General features: G+C 44.0%; 1 protein-coding gene across 1 annotated transcript; it reads right to left on the bottom strand.

Annotated features, from left to right (window-relative positions):
• Positions 1 to 15,519: 15,519 nt before the first annotated feature.
• LOC120058490 (zinc finger protein 454-like) lies at positions 15,520 to 18,424 on the bottom strand. Its single transcript, XM_039007197.1, has 2 exons — positions 18,135 to 18,424; positions 15,520 to 17,710 (listed from the first exon to the last, which is right to left on the bottom strand). Exons 1-2 carry the CDS (start codon positions 18,325 to 18,327, stop codon positions 16,899 to 16,901), a joined length of 1,005 nt encoding a protein of 334 aa, XP_038863125.1. The 5' UTR covers positions 18,328 to 18,424; the 3' UTR covers positions 15,520 to 16,898.
• Positions 18,425 to 18,859: the final 435 nt, after the last annotated feature.

The following is an 18,859-nucleotide window of genomic DNA, read 5'->3' as shown; positions in this document are numbered from 1 at the left end:
TAAACTGGTAACCTCACTTTTGAGAAAATGGCCTTTGAATGTCTTGGTAGACCTACTGGAGAGCTCTTCTTTGTCTACACACATTCAGCATCGTTCACACCTTCTTAAGCTTTAGCCCCACCCATCTCTTTAAGGGTTGATCCGAGCATTCTGTCCTAACAACAGCAGCCAAGCACCCAAGCTAACATGCTAGCTACTTCCAGAGACAAATGAGAGAACAGCTCACTCTGACCATTTTACTCGCCCTAGCAGAGCTGGTTAGGCTGTTTTTATGTTATCCAGAGCGTTGGTGACTGCAACTGTGCTGCTGGCAACAATTTATGCTTTTTGGCCAACGTTAACTGACACCGGCCCTATTCAACGGGTGTTGAGCGTTCGTAAATTCATCAGTTATGCTGCGCTCGGGCACACTCAGGCGAGATTGCTCTGAAATCTAGGTAGATAGCCAGAGAGAATTTACCAGCTACGTCTATCAACAGCTGTCGCAATGACATCATGAACATCCTATTGAAATTGATACTTGCATAGTGGAGTCTTTTGTTAAGACATGTAGCTAGCTAACTAAACAATTAACCATAATCCCAACTCACAACGTTATTACTCTGCATGAATCTGCAGGTAGCTAACCAACCAGGTTCAATGTTAGCTAGATAACATTAGTCTATAACTAGCAAAGCAAAAGGCTCTGAGATACGAATAATATTACTACACAGTTCATACATGTAACGTTAATTAGCGAGCCAGCCAGCTAACATTAGCTAGCTAGCTAACAGTACACTTTAACTTGAAATGAAAATGACTTTCTGACAAAATTATAAACGTGTAATATCTGAAAATGTAGCTAGCTAGACTATCTTACCCATATACGTGGATGGACGCTTCTCCCTCTCTGTTACGGATGTCATGGTTGCTCTTAGTTTGAAGATGTAATCCAGGCAGGTGTTTTCTCCATCTCCTTAGCTATCATACTCTAATTCGACTGATTTCAAAACTCGGTCCTCCAGAACGTGGAGAGCAACACTTACGCAGTTCTACTACGCAATAATAAAAAAATTAAGCCGCGTTAGACAGGATTACCTAAACATACTGACCAGCTCAAATAGACAGAAGCACTCTACATGGCAGACCAATCCGAACTCATCTCTCGACAAGTCCAGCCCACTCATTATCTCAGCCAATCATGACTAGCGGGAAGGTTGCTTTCTTTTTCTGTGGCTAAAGCAACTAGGCTCGTAATTTAACAATTGTATTCGTATTTACAGATGGCATACCATTTTGTTATTAAGGCACATGACAATTCACATATTCCAGAAGGCATTTCTGACAAAAAACGCATTTTGATTTAAAAAAAGTTTACTTTCAAATGGCTCTCCCGTGAAGTAGTGACGCTTCGACATATACACCTAGTTTCCTGAAACGAGTCACATATCATATGATGCTGTACTCACTATAAAGTCAGTAATTCCTAACACGTACATAAAGGCCTAATGATGAAAACACAAATGTATTAACAATTAGGGAATTATCTGTAACGTCCTGACCAGAGTTCTTATGTGTTTTGCTTGTTTAGTGTTGGTCAGGACGTGAGCTGGGTGGGAATTCTATGTTGTGTGTCTAGTTAGTCTGTTTCTGTGTCCAGCCTAATATGGTTCTCAATCAGAGACAGCTGTCAATCGTTGTCCCTGATTGAGAATCATATATAGGTGGCTTGTTTTGTGTTGGGGATTGTGGGTGGTTGTTTCCTGTCTTTGTGTTTTGTCTGCACCAGCTAGGACTGTGACGGTTAGTTTGTTTTGTCATTTTGTATAGTGTCTTGTTTTGTGTTAATTAAATAATGGAAAATTACCACGCTGCACATTGGTCCTCAGATCCTTCTCGTCTCTCCTCGTCTGAGGAGGAGGACGACTTAGACTGCCGTTACAGAACCACCCACCAAACTCGGACCAAGCCATAGCCCGGTGCGGGTTATTCCACCTCCCCGCACTGGCCGGGCTAGATTGAGCATTGAGCCAAGTGCCATGAAGCCGGCTCTACATATCTGGCCTCCAGTACGTCTCCTCGGGCCGGTGTACATGGCACCAACCTTACGCATGGTGTCCCCGGTTCGCCAACACAGCCCAGTGCGGGTTATTCCACCTCCCCGCACTGGACGGGCTACGGGGAGCATTCAACCAGGTAAGGTTGGGCAGGCTCAGTGCTCAAGGGAGCCAGTACGCCTGCACGGTCCGGTATATCCGGCGCCACCTTCCCGCCCCAGCCCAGTACCACCAGTGCCTACACCACGCACCAGGCTTCCAGTGCGTCTCCAGAGCCCTGTTCCTCCTCCACGCACTCTCCCTGTGGTGCGTGTCTCCAGCCCGGTACCACCAGTTCCGGCACCACGCACCAAGCCTCCTGTGCGTCTCCAGAGCCCTGTACGCACTGTTCCTTCTCCCCGCACTCGCCCTGAGGTGCGTGCCCTCAGCCCGGTACCACCAGTGCCGGTACCACGCACCAGGCCTATAGTGCGCTTTGAGAATTCAGTGTGCCCTGTTCCTGCTCCCCGCACTAGCCTTAAGGTGTGTGTCTCCAGTCCGGTACCACCAGTTCCGGCACCACGCACCAGGCCTACTGTGCGCCTCAGCAGGTCAGAGTCGGCCGTCTGCCCAACGCCGCCTGCACTGCTCGTCTGCCCAGCGCCGTCTGAGCTGCCTGCACTGCTCGTCTGCCCAGCGCCGTCTGAGCTGCCTGCCTGCCCAGCACCATCTGAGCCATCCGTCTGCCCAGCGCCGTCTGAGCCATCCGTCTGCCCAGCGCCGTCTGAGCCATTCGTCTGCCCAGCGCCATCTGAGCCATCTGTCTGCCCAGCGCCATCTGAGCCATCCGTCTGCCCAGCGCCATCTGAGCCATCCGTCTGCCCAGCGCCATCTGAGCCATCCGTCTGCCCAGCGCCATCTGAGCCATCCGTCTGCCCAGCGCCATCTGAGCCATCCGTCTGCCCAGCGCCATCTGAGCCATCCGTCTGCCCAGCGCCATCTGAGCCATCCGTCTGCCCAGCGCCATCTGAGCCATCCGTCTGCCACGAGCCTTCAGAGCCGCCCGTCCGTCCCGAGCCATTAGAGCCGTCCGCCAGTCAGGAGCCGCCAGAGCCGCCAGCCAGTCAGGAGCCGCCAGAGCCGCCAGCCAGTCAGGAGCCGCCAGAGCCGCCAGCCAGTCAGGAGCCGCCAGAGCCGCCAGCCAGTCAGGAGCCGCCAGAGCCGCCAGCCAGTCAGGAGCCGCCAGCCAGTCAGGAGCCGCCAGAGCCGCCAGCCAGTCAGGAGCCGCCAGAGCCGCCAGCCAGTCAGGAGCCGCCAGAGCCGCCAGCCAGTCAGGAGCTGCCAGAGCCGCCAGCCAGTCAAGAGCTGCCCTCCAGTCATGAGCTCCCCGCCAGTCATGAGCTGCCCGCCAGTCATGAGCTGCCCGCCAGTCATGAGCTGCCCGCCAGTCATGAGCTGCCCGCCAGTCATGAGCTGCCCTCCAGTCATGAGCTGCCTTCCAGTCATGAGCTGCCTTCCAGTCATGAGCTGCCTTCCAGTCATGAGCTGCCTTCCAGTCATGAGCTGCCCTACAGTCATGAGCTGCCCTACAGTCATGAGCTGCCCTACAGTCATGAGCTGCCACTCAGTCATGAGCTGCCACTCAGTCCGGAGCTGCCACTCAGTCCGGAGCTGCCACTCAGTCCGGAGCTGCCACCCAGTCCGGAGCTGCCATTCAGTCCGGAGCTGCCATTAGTCCAGAGCTGCCTCTCTGTCCGGAGTTGCCCCTCTGTCCTGAGCTACCTCTCTGTCCTGAGCTACCTCTCTGTCCTGAGCTACCTCTCTGTCCTGAGCTACCTCTCTGTCCTGAGCTACCTCCTAAATCATGTGGGGGCCTTGGGGAGGATTCTTATGCCAAGGTCGTGGGCGAGGGTCGCCACTCAAAGGACGCTAAGGAGGGGGACAAAGACAGTGGTGGAGTGGTGTCCTCGTCCTGCGCCGGAGCCGCCACCGCGGACAGATGCCCACCCAGACCCTCCTCTTGAGTTTTAGGGGTGCGTTCGGAGTCCGCACCTCAGGAGGGGGGTACTGTAACGTCCTGACCAGAGTTCTTATGTGTTTTTTTCCTTGTTTAGTGTTGGTCAGGACGTGAGCTGGGTGGGAATTCTATGTTGTGTGTCTAGTTAGTCTGTTTCTGTGTCCAGCCTAATATGGTTCTCAATCAGAGACAGCTGTCAATCGTTGTCCCTGATTGAGAATCATATATAGGTGGCTTGTTTTGTGTTGGGGATTGTGGGTGGTTGTTTCCTGTCTTTGTGTTTTGTCTGCACCAGCTAGGACTGTGACGGTTAGTTTGTTTTGTCATTTTGTATAGTGTCTTGTTTTGTGTTAATTAAATAATGGAAAATTACCACGCTGCACATTGGTCCTCAGATCCTTCTCGTCTCTCCTCGTCTGAGGAGGAGGACGACTTAGACTGCCGTTACATTATCATTAACAGCTAAAACAAATACATATTAAAGACATGTTTAAACCATACGTTTCCTTTTATTTTTACATTTTTAAAACAATACAAATACATGAAGTTTCAAAAAGTCCAGCAATTTCATTACATTGAACATTACACAGGGCTGTGAATAGTGTAGCTTGACCCCAAGCTGACAGATGAATGGTTATTGCCTTTCTGCCTGCTGGAGGTACAGCATGTTGGCTCCAACCTTAAAAGTAACAACAAAGAAAGTTAGGTCTGTTAAGAAATGCCTTTGTCACACCATCTGGATAAGGCATTTCTGTGCGGTGCCAGAAACTAAATGGGGAGATGTGGAAACTGCATTCAATTCGTATTATTATATTCCTCTTTCATTTACAAATTTCATGACGTGACTATGAGACGTGGCTGTATATAGGGGGATTTTTATTTAGCTGAGCCTGCTAGCTAGCTACATTTGTGCTAGCTAGCCATTGCTGTGAAGTCACCGATATTATTTAAAATAATGATTGAGATAGCTACTGTCACGTTCGCTGGAATAAATGTCGGACCAAGGCGCAGCAGATGTTGAGTTCCACATTATTTATTAGAAAGTGAAACTAAGCAAAGACAAAAAACAAATAAACAATAAACGAACAACGAACCGTGACTACAGAGTTGCTACGTGCACTAACTCAAAACAAATATCCCATAAACACAGGTGGGAAAAACAGCTACTTAAATATGATCCCCAATTAGAGACAACGATTACCAGCTGCCTCTAATTGGGAATCATACAAATCACCAACATAGAAAATAAACTAGAACACCACATAGAAATAAATAAACTAGATCACCCCCAGTCACGCCCTGACCCACTTCACCATAGAGAAACAATGGCTCTCTATGGTCAGGGCGTGACAGCTACAGTATGTAATCTAACTAAACACTCAACTACTACAAACTATTTTAAATTACAATAAATAAAGGTTAATAAAGCCGTGACAACAAAAAGACAACAGTCACACAGTGGCGGAATAATTCAACTACACATAGTTTGTTTCATCACAAAACCGGAGAGCAACATCTGTCCACAAAGCAAATATTGCATGTACCGACAGTATATGACCTGCAGCATGGTCAAGCAAGTTAATGTTTGACTGTTTAGTAAGCAACTAATGATTTAGAACCACAGAGTTACCGCAAGTCAGCACAAAGACAACAGGAGGACTATTCTAGCACCATTTCTACTTAAACATTTAAACATCATCAAATCACAAGGCTATATATGCTTAGTTTAATACATTGAAAACAAACGTAAAGAAACCAAAAACTATTTATTCCAATCAATGTTGGTGAATATCATGTGGCTGTCCATGGTACTGATTTCTGTATGTGTGTATGTGTGTATGTGTTTGTGCATTTTTTGGACTCACCCTAGATGTAGACTAGTTGAACACCAATGTATCCATCCTACTCTCCTAACCATCCTACTCTCCTTCATGTTGGCAAAACGGTCTATGGCTCTGTACTCTTTTAGTTTTAGTTTTCTTAGGCTACCTAGCTAAAATACTTGCTAGCCTGACTTCCTCGCATGGGCAACAATGAATCAGCCAAGTTAGCTAGCTAGTTTGCGTGAGCCTACTAGGCTAAATCCAGGCTACATATTGAATTTCAATCGTCTCAGGCCAGTGGCACAATATATGAATTTATGGTTAGATCAGAATCACCGTCATAATCATTGACCTGTACAGAGAATTAAGTCAAAACCACAAGTCCAAATCCACATCTCCATCCATGGCCGATTTAGCAAGCTAGCTACTGCAGGACATCAACATAAGCAGACCAGAAACAGACAGGTTTTCCTGACAATGATGACGTTTTGATTAGGATGTGATTTGATTGGTGTGAAGCCAAATCCAAACTGGCTTCACTTGGGGGTCATTTTGTTGCGCTAGGACAATCCACAGTTGAGCTCAGCTTAATGCTGATTGGCTAACAAAAATATAAATAACAATATCAAGGGAGGCCAAATGCTTGCTGGCATCAATCAATGAAATAATACAGTAGCAACATGTCATACTCTTTTGTTCCAGGCAGCATCAGATAGATTGGCAACACATACTGAGACAGAGGAGCGCTCTGAAGATTTTTCCTGTGAGATTCAGCCACTTGCGAAACGACGGAAATTATGAAAACACAGTGTCGAAAGTAAAATTAATTATAATTTTTTTATTGGTCAAATATTTAGGGAAGCCTGGCTTCCCTTGGCAACCATGACTACACTCCACTGCTTAAAGCAATAACTATTCTGGGTGCCGCAGTAAAAGTATTGTAGGGAATACTCAGTAGGGTCTCTAGAATGTATATATGGTGATATTTCATAGGGCTCTGAATATTGAATACATAATCATCACATATGGCTTACTGCACTACAGAAAACCCGCTAACCAAACAACAGGGCAGGGCATGCTCACTGAATTAAAGGGCAACTACTATCTACTATCTAAGTAGCTTAGTTTTTTTCCCCAGACCTCAAAAGTCATCCCCTGATGGGGTTTAAGCACTTTTGTGAACACAGAAAATCAAATGTTGTTGTTTTCTATAAATATTCTGTGTAAAAACAACTCAAAACCTGGAGAAAAAAATTACAGAGAAAACGGAATTTGGGGGGAAAAAAGTAGGCAACAATAAAAACAAATACGGATTTTAAAAGGCCCTACCAACGTTTTTTGCTGTGCATGACTGCACTTTAGACTGTGTGTCATCCTGCAGCACAGCATTTTAGGGAAGGTTGAGGTCAGTTCCAATATTGACTGTTCACCCAGGAGGGAAAGAAGTTGGCTATGCCACCTTTAATAAAGCAAAGGTTTATGTCATATTTGACATAGGTGCTTATGTCACATAGTTATGCCACATTTATGAACCCTTCATAAAGCATGACATACAGTTATAGATGATTTGTATCACATTTATGTAGTGTTTATGAAGCCTTTATAAGTTGCAACTCATTTAAAGCAGGACCGTATTGTGTCGTTGACCCACTTTCACAAATCAAGTGGGCCACTTTGAAATGTTAGTTTTCTTTTGTAACACAACACAGGGGGGCCTAAATGCACTTGTGTGATATAAATGTAACACAAACAATATTAAATAATTCTTCCCCTTTTTCACAGTATCCAATCAGTAGTTACAGTCTTGTCTCATCGCTGCAAATCCCGTACAGACTCGGGAGAGGCGAAGGTCGTGTGTCCTCCGAAACACAACCTAACCAAGCCAAGCCGCACTACTTCTTGACACAATGCCCACTTAATCTGGAAGCCAGCCGCACCAATGTGTCGGGGGAAACACTGTACACCTGGCAACCGTGTCGGTGTGCACTACACCCGGTCTGCCACAGGAGTCGCTAGTCCGCAATGGGACAAGGACATCCCTGCCGGCCAAACCCTTCCCTAACCCGGATGACGCTGGGCCAATTGTGCGCCGCCCCATGGGTCTCCCGGTCACAGCCGGCTGTGACAGAGCCTGGACTCAAACCCAATGCTAGCTGCAATGCAGACCACTGCGCCATTCGGGAGGACCTCTTATACAACATTTCTAATATAATTTCTATATTTTCTTGTCTTTCTAAGGTCCTGTGGAAAAACAAAAATCTACTTAAAGAAGACAAATGCTGTTGCTCGTAGGGAGTGTTTAAAGACTGGTAAGACCAGAGACAGATGAGCTGGGGGACTAGTTGACCGGGATCATTGATAGCCAGCAACCCCTGGAAGGTATCCCTGATGATAACCATTTGGACAATTCAGATGGGGGACCATTCCAAACCTCATTTGGTAGGACACTTTCATTCAACATGTGTCCCCGGACTGCAGGGAATATGTAATGTTGTCAATAATATATTGCAATCCCAAAATAAAAATGAAATAATGTTGTCAAATGCAGCAATGTAATCATTTTCTAGAGGCAGATGATCACCATAGCTTGGAGGGGACTTGAAGTTCAGCCCGCTACAGGATGAAGGTCAGCCCGCTACAGGATGAAGGTAGGCCCGCTACAGGATGAAGGTAGGCCCGCTACAGGATGGAGGTCAGCCCGCTACATCTGCAGCAGCCAGGAGGGAAGATTGTGCCACTAATCCGGACCGAAGGACAAAGACAAAGAGGCTGAGCATGCATAAGAAACTGGCCATGGAATTTCATGGGAGCAACTAATGTATTTAAAAGAAGAGCATGATATGAAGATGCACATCCTTCATGTTGAGCTGTCTATGAAGGAGGAGAGAAACATGAAGCAGCAGCAGTACCAATGTTCTTCATGTTGAATTGTCTATGAAGGAGGAGGAGAGAAACATGAAGCAGCAGCAGTACCAATGTTCTTCATGTTGAATTGTCTATGAAGGAGGAGGAGAGAAACATGAAGCAGCAGCAGTACCAATGTTCTTCTCGAACCAGCACCAGTTCGGGGTCCCGATAATTCCATTTGTGAATTAAAAACATTTTTGTTACCAATCCAGGGCTATTGTTTGCTTCAATCACTTGAGCTATCTTTGTTGTGAGAAGTGCTGCATAGCCAAAGCATCTCAGCGGGCTAGTTTCTCTCATTGTCTGCCTCAACCATGGGATCATCTGGGTCATCCTCATCTTCAATGCAAGGATCTGGGCAGCCATGCTGTTTGAGGTCATTGTGACACACTGCTGTTGCAATCGTGACAATTCAGCAATTTCTTTGTTGAAAGCGCAATGTGTTTCTGAGACCCTGGAAACGACTCCTCTATACACCAAACATGCACTCCACTACACCTCTGGTGCGGATATGAGCTTGGTTGTACCATTGTTGCTCAGGTCCTATTGCATGAAGATAGCGGGTGAACAAGAAGTTTGTCTGTGCATACCCACTGTCACCAAGTATGATTCCCCTATGTTGTCCTTCAAGCTGAGCATACAAAGAGAAGTTTTGGAAAATCCTTGAGTCATGAGTTGCACCTTTACAACTTGCCTCGATGTTGGAGAATTGCACACTGGGAGTGCACACACTTTGTACATTTATTGAGAACCAGTTTTTAAGATTCCTGTACTCCTCAGCATCTGCTGTAGAGGGACACTTGATGGGAATATGGCATTCCCGTATTCATAGAACCTTATTGTTGGCTTGGGCAGCAGCATCAGGGACCTTTATGTAATTGTATTTCAGTTCACATATAGCATTGCAGACTTTGTGGAGTATTCTGCATATAGTCGGTTCACTTACACCACACAAATCTCCTGTTTCACAATGGAAGGTTCCAGATGCCAAAAAAAGGTAATCAGTACTTGTACAGAAGGAATGATGGGTTTTCCCAGAAGAGAGTCAGATTAAAGCCTTGGCTCAAGCAAACATATGTCAACTACATTTTCTTTGTACATACCGAAACGGTCACAGAAATGAATTTAATTCAAATCCTTCAGTGGGTTGCTCTTGACTATAACCACCCTTCTGTCTGGCCTTGGTTGTGCTCTTTGATCGTCATTGAAATAGTCAAGGTAATCCCTTTTCCTCCATTGCCAAGGTCAACCTGGGGGCCAACATCGGTGAGAAAGACCCACTGCAGCGGATGAAAACATAAAGAGAATGTGAAAGACTACTACCAGAAATGGATGGAGGAGCAGGCACAGAGCCTCATCGATACAAAAAGCAGGGTTGGGTAGGTTACTTTTTAAATGTAATCCGTTACTAGTTACCTGTCCAAAATTGTTATCAGTAACGTAATTTTTGGATTACCCAAACTCAGTAACTTAATCTGATTATATTCAGTTACTTTTAGATTACTTTCCCTTTAAGAGGCATTAGAAGAAGAGTAAAATGTATGTTACCAATTGAACGACATCTATTGCAGGATAAGTAAATGTTAATGTTTCTATAGCTGGCCATATATGGATGTTACATTTTACTTTATGTTTTTTTTATGTAGGCTTCTTCTAACCCATCGCTTTCTATTACATATAATACAATTAAATGATATCTTTACATTAATAGATATAATTTAAACGTCCAAAATGGATATAACAACTACAGATGACCTCTTTAAGTCTATCAAAAGTGTGCGAGTTTGAGCATGTGTCCATTCGGCCTATGGATTTATTTATTTTATCAGCATGAATTAGATTGAGCAATAGAAGCCCCACTTTTATTCCATAGGATGGGATCCGCACTATGCAGCTGTTGCCAGAACGCATTTTTCACTGGCTGTCCACTGGTTTGAAAAACAATGATTGATAGGCAGCTTAAACTTCTTGAATTCAACCATTATTGGGTTCAAATACACATTTAGATTTGTGAACAGCTATCCACAACAACCACAATCCGTAAGGCGCAATAGCTAAATGAGAGAGCAGCAGTGGGATTCACATCAATGCGCTATGTAGATATCAATAATAAGTGATATCCGTAGCGCCGTAGACTACACAACTGCTGTCATTCGTACCTCCAAGTGTTTATTCAAGTTGGATAATCTTTGGATGCCGACAGCAGTCACACCATTGGAAGACATAGCTTGGACTGTAGCCTACAAAAGCCTATTCCTGAGCTATGTTCGAATACCCGTACTAACATACTGTATACAACATACTTAATGAGTATATACTACATACTATATACAATTAGTTAATTTTATTTACTATAAATGAACAGTATGCTTTCAGTTGAGCGTACTAGCTCTTCACCTGTCTACCGGAAGTTGATGCTGTTGCTATGCAACCTCTTGCTAGCTAGTTAGCATAACAAATTACTAGTTAGACATTCGGGTGTGTTAGAAAGAGGAGGAAGGGAAGCGCTACTAAGGTACACAATAGTACATTTTGGTAGACAGAAGGTGCTCTTTGGTATAAGTGGTGAATTAGTCATCAAAAAGAAAGGAGGACCAAGGCACTTCTTAAATTCAATCTGGAGTGCCAGAGTGCGCTCGTAGATTCAGAACGTTGTCAGATTGTCCATTTGTAAATTCAGAGCGTTTCGCTCTCGGAGTGCACACTGGACGCTCAGGCCGAGAAGTAGGGTTTGTTTGAGCATTCTGACCTTACAACGGCAGTCAAGCACCCAAGCTAACATTACCTAGCTTGCCAGCTACTTACAGACACAAATGAGACCACTCTGACCATTTTACTCGCCCTAGCAGAGCTGGTTAGGCAGTTTTCCTGTTATCCAGAGCGTTGGTGACTGTAACTGTGCTGCTGGCAACAATTTGATTAGAGGTTTACTGACACCGGCCATATTCAACAGGTGTTGAGTGCTGGTAAATTCATTATGCTGCAGTGAAAGTGCTTTGAAATCGGAGTAGACAGAACGCACAATGACTATACCATTTAGCTAAGCTAAGAATGACGGGAATAATCAAGTCAATAAACATTGGGTAGATAGCCTATATTTAATATACTGGCAAGTTTGATGTATAAGTAGCCAAGTAACGTTAGGTAGCTAACTAACAACATACCGGTACATACTGCTGTAATGATACGCTATGTGGTTCGTAAGGACAGCATAGCTAACAAATTGTCAGCCATTAGAACGTGTGAGGTAACTTATTTGAAAAGTTATTACTTTATTATATTGCTCAACATTTTCTTAACATTTGTCATAATTACTTAAAGCAGTGAATTTGTATCCGCTCTCTGCATATTTTCCGCCATTTTCTTCAAATCTGGAAACAATGTGAAGCCACACCCATTTCCTGAAGAATTGCATTATGGGCCCTGAAGTATGGAAATAGTGTCCTCTGCGTGTATACTTCATATTTTGGCGAATTTAGTACGACATCCCGGAATTTTTGGCATACTAACTATATCCATACTATGACCAATAAGCATACTATATACTCAATTCACGTCACAAATAGTATGGTTAGTGCGGTTTTCATGAGTATTCAAACACAGCTCTGCTCTTTTCCCGCGGTCCATCAAACACATTTGGTGTGTCATCATTGTGGTCTTTGACTTGTGGTCAGACTCACTTAAATTTGTGTCTTTTTTCAATGCTGATTTGAATGTCTGAGAAAACAGAGAAGTGTCAGATTTTTTTTTGCAAACATCCTTTCTGAATTTAAAAGTAATCCTCTAAATAGTCATCTAGTTTTTCAAAAGTATCTGTAATCTGATTACAATATTTTTGCTGGTAACGTAACGAATTACAATTACCGTTTTTTGTAATCCCTTACGTGTAACAGATTACATGTAATCCGTTACTCCCCAACCCTGAAAACAAGCAAGCACATATGAAGGGAGATAGCTAAACATTCAGCAGATTCTATGCAGTTTTGTTTATTAGCAACAGCTTGTGCAGATGCAAAACATTCACAAGCCCCACACACCCATAACAATCATATAGTGTGAATAATGTAGCGAATTCAGGGGTAGCCCTGACCAGGATTTGAACTTGAACAGTCCAGCGACTGTCAGCCCAACACCTTAGCCCTTACGCACTAATCATCAAGGACAGAGATCCCAACCTCTTTTAAGGTCGCGACACTACCCCCTTCCTTTGAATTCTCACGCTTCTTTATGCCAAGACCTTCACTTTAACAAACGCCTCTCCGATGGCCTCACTGGCACCATCCCACGTTTCACACCAATGTAGTGAATTGAGGGGTAGCCTTGACCGGGACTCAAACCAGGTTCCAGCCACTGTCAACCCAACACCTTAGTCCTAGGTGTTGTTTGTTTAGGTATTGGGTCGCTACAATAGGTTAACATGTTGCCTTGTGTTTTCCTCCTCACCGGATGCCTTCCAATCGGGGAAGATCCCGCCTAGTCCGTTCACTGGTTCCCTAGTCCGTTATGTTTTTATCAGCTTGTCAAAAAAATATCTTCAAAAAGTAGGTTAACTTCGCACGTTCATCCAAAATAATTCCAGCATCCGAACAGTGCACTGTGCACCCGCCAACTTCCCTTGAATTTGTAAGTGACTGAAACAATTTCACTGGAGAAAGCATTCAAGCGAGCGAAACAGCGTCCCTCTGTCTTACTATATGTCACCCATGTATCTGGTGCTGTCTGGCAAAAAAGAGTATGACATGCCTTACTCTTTTTGGCCAGACAGCATCAGATTAATGGACTACACATACTGAGACAGAGGAGCACTGTTTTTCTCGCTCAGATGCTTAATCTAGGATTGATGTGTCATTATTTTGGCTTGCGTCTCGGTCAAATGAATGATCAATATTTAAATGTTTTATTTGGATGGGCAAGGAGGTACAGTACGGTGGGCCAGGCCCCCTAAGGCCCGTCAATAATGCCGGCCCTATACTGATAACTTGGTGTGTTGGGGACTGAGCTTTTGCAGCGTTCATAACATCTCCTACTATTGTAAAAATGAGCATGAGACTGGGAAACGCCCCTCCAGCTCATAATTACTAGTGGGATCCCTGAGCTCTGACTTCTCTTAAATGCTGAACTCTGATATCACCTACTAAATAAATGACTTTGATAACAATTTTCAGCAGTTAAATGCAACAACAAAACATTATTTATAAAAAGCAATCTATTGATATTGTTTTTGAACACTATAATTTGTTTATAAGCATGATAGCTGTTGTTTTAGTTTATGGTTGACAAAGCTTGTTTGCCATTAGCCAATTTGTGTTTCTCAACCATTTCACCATGAAAGCATTCAACTGTTTTTTATGACTTCACAACTGTTAATTACCCCCTTCCCACTTGGTTATGAACGCAGCAATAAACCTGTGATTTGTGAACCCCAGGTGGCCCTCCACGCCCAGGCATGCTACCAGTACCTGGGCCCCATATGGGTGGTCATGGTCCCCCTATGATGCAAATGAGGGGCCCCCCACCACATGGAATGATGCCTGGAGGTAAGATTGTTGCCCCAACACTTAAATTATATATTGTTGATGTAAATATATTTTTGATAGGAATTGGATTAAAGATCTACAAGTTCTCACCTGCGTTTAAAAAATGTATCTACTGCTGATCACCAATATCTTCATTGAACAAAATACAGTAGTTCATGCATGGTCAAGGTCATAACTTTGAGATGTATTTTTCACCAAGATTTGATATGAATCCACACTGCCAGAGCCCTGCAAAATGACCTCCAGCAGGCCACAAATGTGCATGTGTCAGCATATGGTCTCACAAGGGCTCTGAGGATCTCATCTCGGTACCTAATGACAGTCAGGCTACCTCTGGCGAGCACATGGAGGGCTGTGCGGCCCCACAAAGAAATGCCACCCCACACCATGACTGACCCACCGCCAAACCAATCATGCTGGAGGATGTTGCAGGCAGCAGAACGTTCTCCACGGCGTCTCCAGACTCTGTCACGTCTGTCACATGTGCTCATGTGCTCAGTGTGAACCTGCTTTCATCTGTGAAGAGCACAGGGCGCCAGTGGCGAATTTGTCAATCTTGGTGTTCTCTGGCAAATGCCAAACGTCCTGCACGGTGTTGGGCTGTAAGCACAACCCCCACCTGTGGACATCGGGCCCTCATACCACCCTCATGGAGTCTGTTTCTGACCGTTTGAGCAGACACATGCACATTTGTGGCCTGCTGGAGGTCATTTTGCAGGGCTCTGGCAGTGCTACTCCTTGCACAAAGGCGGAGGTAGCGGTCCTGCTGCTGGGTTGTTGCCCTCCTACGGCCTCCTCCACGTCTCCTGATGTACTGGCCTGTCTCCTGGTAGCGCCTCCATGCTCTGGACACTACGCTGACAGACACAGCAAACCTTCTTGCCACAGCTCGCATTGATGTGCCATCCTGGATGAGCTGCACTACCTGAGCCACTTGTGTGGGTTGTAGACTCCGTCTCATGCTACCACTAGAGTGAGAGCACCGCCAGCATTCAAAAGTGACCAAAACATCAGCCAGGAAGCATAGGAACTGAGAAGTGGTGTGTGGTCACCACCTGCAGAATCACTCTTTTATTGGGGGTGTCTTGCTAATTTCCTATAATTTCCACCTTTTGTCTATTCCATTTGCACAACAGCATGTGAAATGTATTGTCAATCAGTGTTGCTTCCTAAGTGGACAGTTTGATTTCACAGAAGTGTGATTGACTTGGAGTTACATTGTGTTGTTTAAGTGTTCCCTTTATTTTTTTGAGCAGTGTATATATATATACAGTATATTTCTGACTGGATCACAAATGACGACTCCTCCATTCGGTTAGATATTGAGACATATTTTTCAACATACCCCTAGCAGGATCTTTTATTTTCAGAAGCTTCAAATCTGTAAAAGATAGCTGAGATAATCCCATTACAATTAATACACTCAAGGCATGGAGGATCAGTTCAACGTTTTGAGGGAAGGTCCGAAATAACCTCTGCGCTCTTACCCAGATTCTTAAGAGCACAGATTTTGTACCAAAATTGGTGGATGTTGGCTTTAACCTTTGGATTAATAAGGGCATAGGCAGACTAAATTATTTATATGCTGACAAGATTCTAATGTCATTTGAGCAGATGGTTGAGAAATATCAGCTCCCAAAGCAGGACTTTTTCCGCTTTCTACAAGTCAGACACGTTTTCAACCAACAACTTGGTTGGCAACCCTGATGTCTGTCATTGAAAGAATGCTTGTTTTCTTCACAACGCAAAATGTCTGTAAGTTTATTTTATGATACTTTAAGGTCCTTTTCTACTGTAGATACACAGGAGGTCAAGCGAGTGTGGGAGAATGAACTGTCTGTTACTATTGTTGAGGAGATGTGGGAGGACATTTGGAGATATGCAAAAACAATATCTATCTGTAATCGCATTAGAGCAATCCAATTAAGAATAATACACATATTGCATATATCTCCAAATTGCAGACATGCTTTTAACCCTTTCTCCTCTCCTCAGTATCTTAAATGTAAAACTGATACATGCACCCTTACACATTTCTTATGGCCATGTTCCAAATTACAAAGGTACTGGTCTAAAGGTCCTTCAAGAAATTGAAAAAAAATCCATGGGTTGACCTAGAATGAAAATCAATGTCTTTGCTGTTAGTTCTCCCTATTAAGCATGTTACTTCTGCGTGTCACAGAAGCCTGTACAACATTCCTATCTCTGCAGTGAGGAAAAACATTCTCTTGCAGTGGATTAGTGACATCTATTCAAGGATGGCAAATGTAAACACCTCTTATCCCTTGGGTTTTGTTATTCCAATGTAAAATGTGCTTTTTTTAGACCCACAGACTTTTATTTTTTTTAAATAAATAAAATGAGTAGACTTGAACGTCGTGTATGTTGGTCTTCAATCATTTTGTTTGAATAATAGATGGATGACAGAGGCTCCTAACTATCTATAGCTTCATAACATGAGAATACCTGTTGTTTAGTAAACGGTCAATGCGTTTATTCCTTCAAATATTGACCCATACTTTATTCAATTAAAAGGGCATTACTTAAGTGTGCCATATAGATAGAAGGCTACTTTTCAGACAGACTCTTTCTCCGCAGGTCACTTGTACGTTCTTTTCTTCTTGTGAATGTGCAGCATGTGATTCGTAAGGGCATTCGTCCGACTGAAGCATTTGCCACAATCATGGCAGCTAAATGGTTTCTCCCCAGTGTGTATCCTCATGTGCTCCGTCAGGGCTCCTTTCAGTTTAAAGCATCTTCCACAAACATGGCAACGGTGTGGCCTTTCCCCTGTGTGAAGTTTCAGGTGTGTCTTTAAAGTGCCTACCGCAACAAAGCCTTTGTTACATAAAGGACATGTAAATGGTTTCTCTCCTGCATGACCCATCATATGCACGATAAGACTTTTTTCCCTCTTGAGGAATTTGCCACATACATTGCACTGAAATGGTTTGTCTGATTCTGCATTGCCAATTAGCTGATTCATATTTAATGTGCTCACAGAGCTGTAAGGGGTTACTCCAAAGAGGGTTTGAGAGTCACTGGTTGGTTCTGATACTCTGTAATCCTCTTCATCGGGTTCTATTTTGATCTCTTCAATTCTGCTGGTAGGTAGTGGGTCCCTCTCTCTGTTCTCTACAGTTTGTATGTGGTAAAGTTGGGAGGACTTATGTGGGTCATCCTGATCACTGTCACTTTTCACAAAGGGAGGAGAACATGTTAGAATGTTGGTATCAAACTCCAGCCCCTGAAGCTGCTCTTCCTCCTGATTGGTCCTGAGTTCTTCCTGTTCCTCTTTAATCTGTGTGGGGTCTGAGTCCTCCTGCCCCAGACCTGGGGTCCACTCCTGCTCACAGTGCTGCTGCTCAAGGGGAACCTCCTCAGGGACAGGGAGAATGAGCTGCTGGGTATCTGGCAGAAAGGACAGAGGATGAAAGAGTTGTCTAGATCTCCATATTCATAGTGGTGACAAGACGAGATGTAATCTGTCCAAGTATTAGGCACTAATATTTTAAAATATTCACTTTGATTATAAATGAATGGGTGTTGTAAAAACTCTAGAGGCTTGCACAGATTATTTAATCAGCCAACAGTATTCGCATGCCATGGTAACTTTATTGCAGTCGATCTGTGCATCTCAGAAAATGTCTTAGTATATTTGCTTCCTGGGATATTACACTAGCGTGTTTCCTTCCCTCAGGGTGATATCAGATAATCGTCCACAGCGCGACACCAATACAGGCTACCTGGAACGCAATCAATGTGTAATTTATTGAATTGTGTAGCATAATTAATAACTATACCTATCTGTAATGGTAGGTAGGTGGCCACAAACCTGCTTTATGTAACTTTATCTTCGGTTGGGTAACTATGTGCAGTTGCCTTCGTAGACGATCGATCTCCTCCTTTGAACGGGAGATTTCTTCCTGGTACTCCGTTATCGTTTTTTCCACTGCCCCAAATATCTCAACAGCCGCCGCAGTTAATCGCTCGGTGAGAAACGTATTCAACAGCTGCAGTTTGGACATTTTCAGATAGATTAATGCTCTTAATCCACAGAATAACTATATTTATTGCATTTCTTCTCTCAAATGCAAATAAACGGATACACATGCGCAGCCTCTATAGCTCTTGCCCTGGGAAGTTATTGGCTGTGAAGAACAGCTTGCTACATTACCGCCACCTGCTGTGCAGTATGACTGATTTAGAGTGAATAATTATTTCAGCTTTTTGACCAGAACATTTGACACATTAATTAAACTCCACAGTAGGCTATGTGAGCCACTGGATATCGTAATAGCCAAGTTTATTATGAATAATATTGAAGTTAATAAGAAACAAACCTAGATGATTGAAGTGGTATGTCTCCTCCATGGTCTCTCATAATACCGAAGTCAAAAAAGATATGTCTCCACTAGTCTCTGCAGTGACAGTGATTATCAGATGGTTTGCTATGCAACCCTGCCGGAGCAGAGAAGATCTTATTAAACATGCATTTCCTATTTGAAATTATTTGCCCAACCGGCTACCTGGTCCACAACGATCTTCTCATTCATGGAC

The sequence above is a fragment of the Salvelinus namaycush genome, chromosome 2, assembly GCF_016432855.1.
Source record: "Salvelinus namaycush isolate Seneca chromosome 2, SaNama_1.0, whole genome shotgun sequence".
NCBI lineage: Eukaryota > Metazoa > Chordata > Actinopteri > Salmoniformes > Salmonidae > Salvelinus > Salvelinus namaycush.
This window is presented reverse-complemented; position numbering and strand designations above follow the sequence as displayed.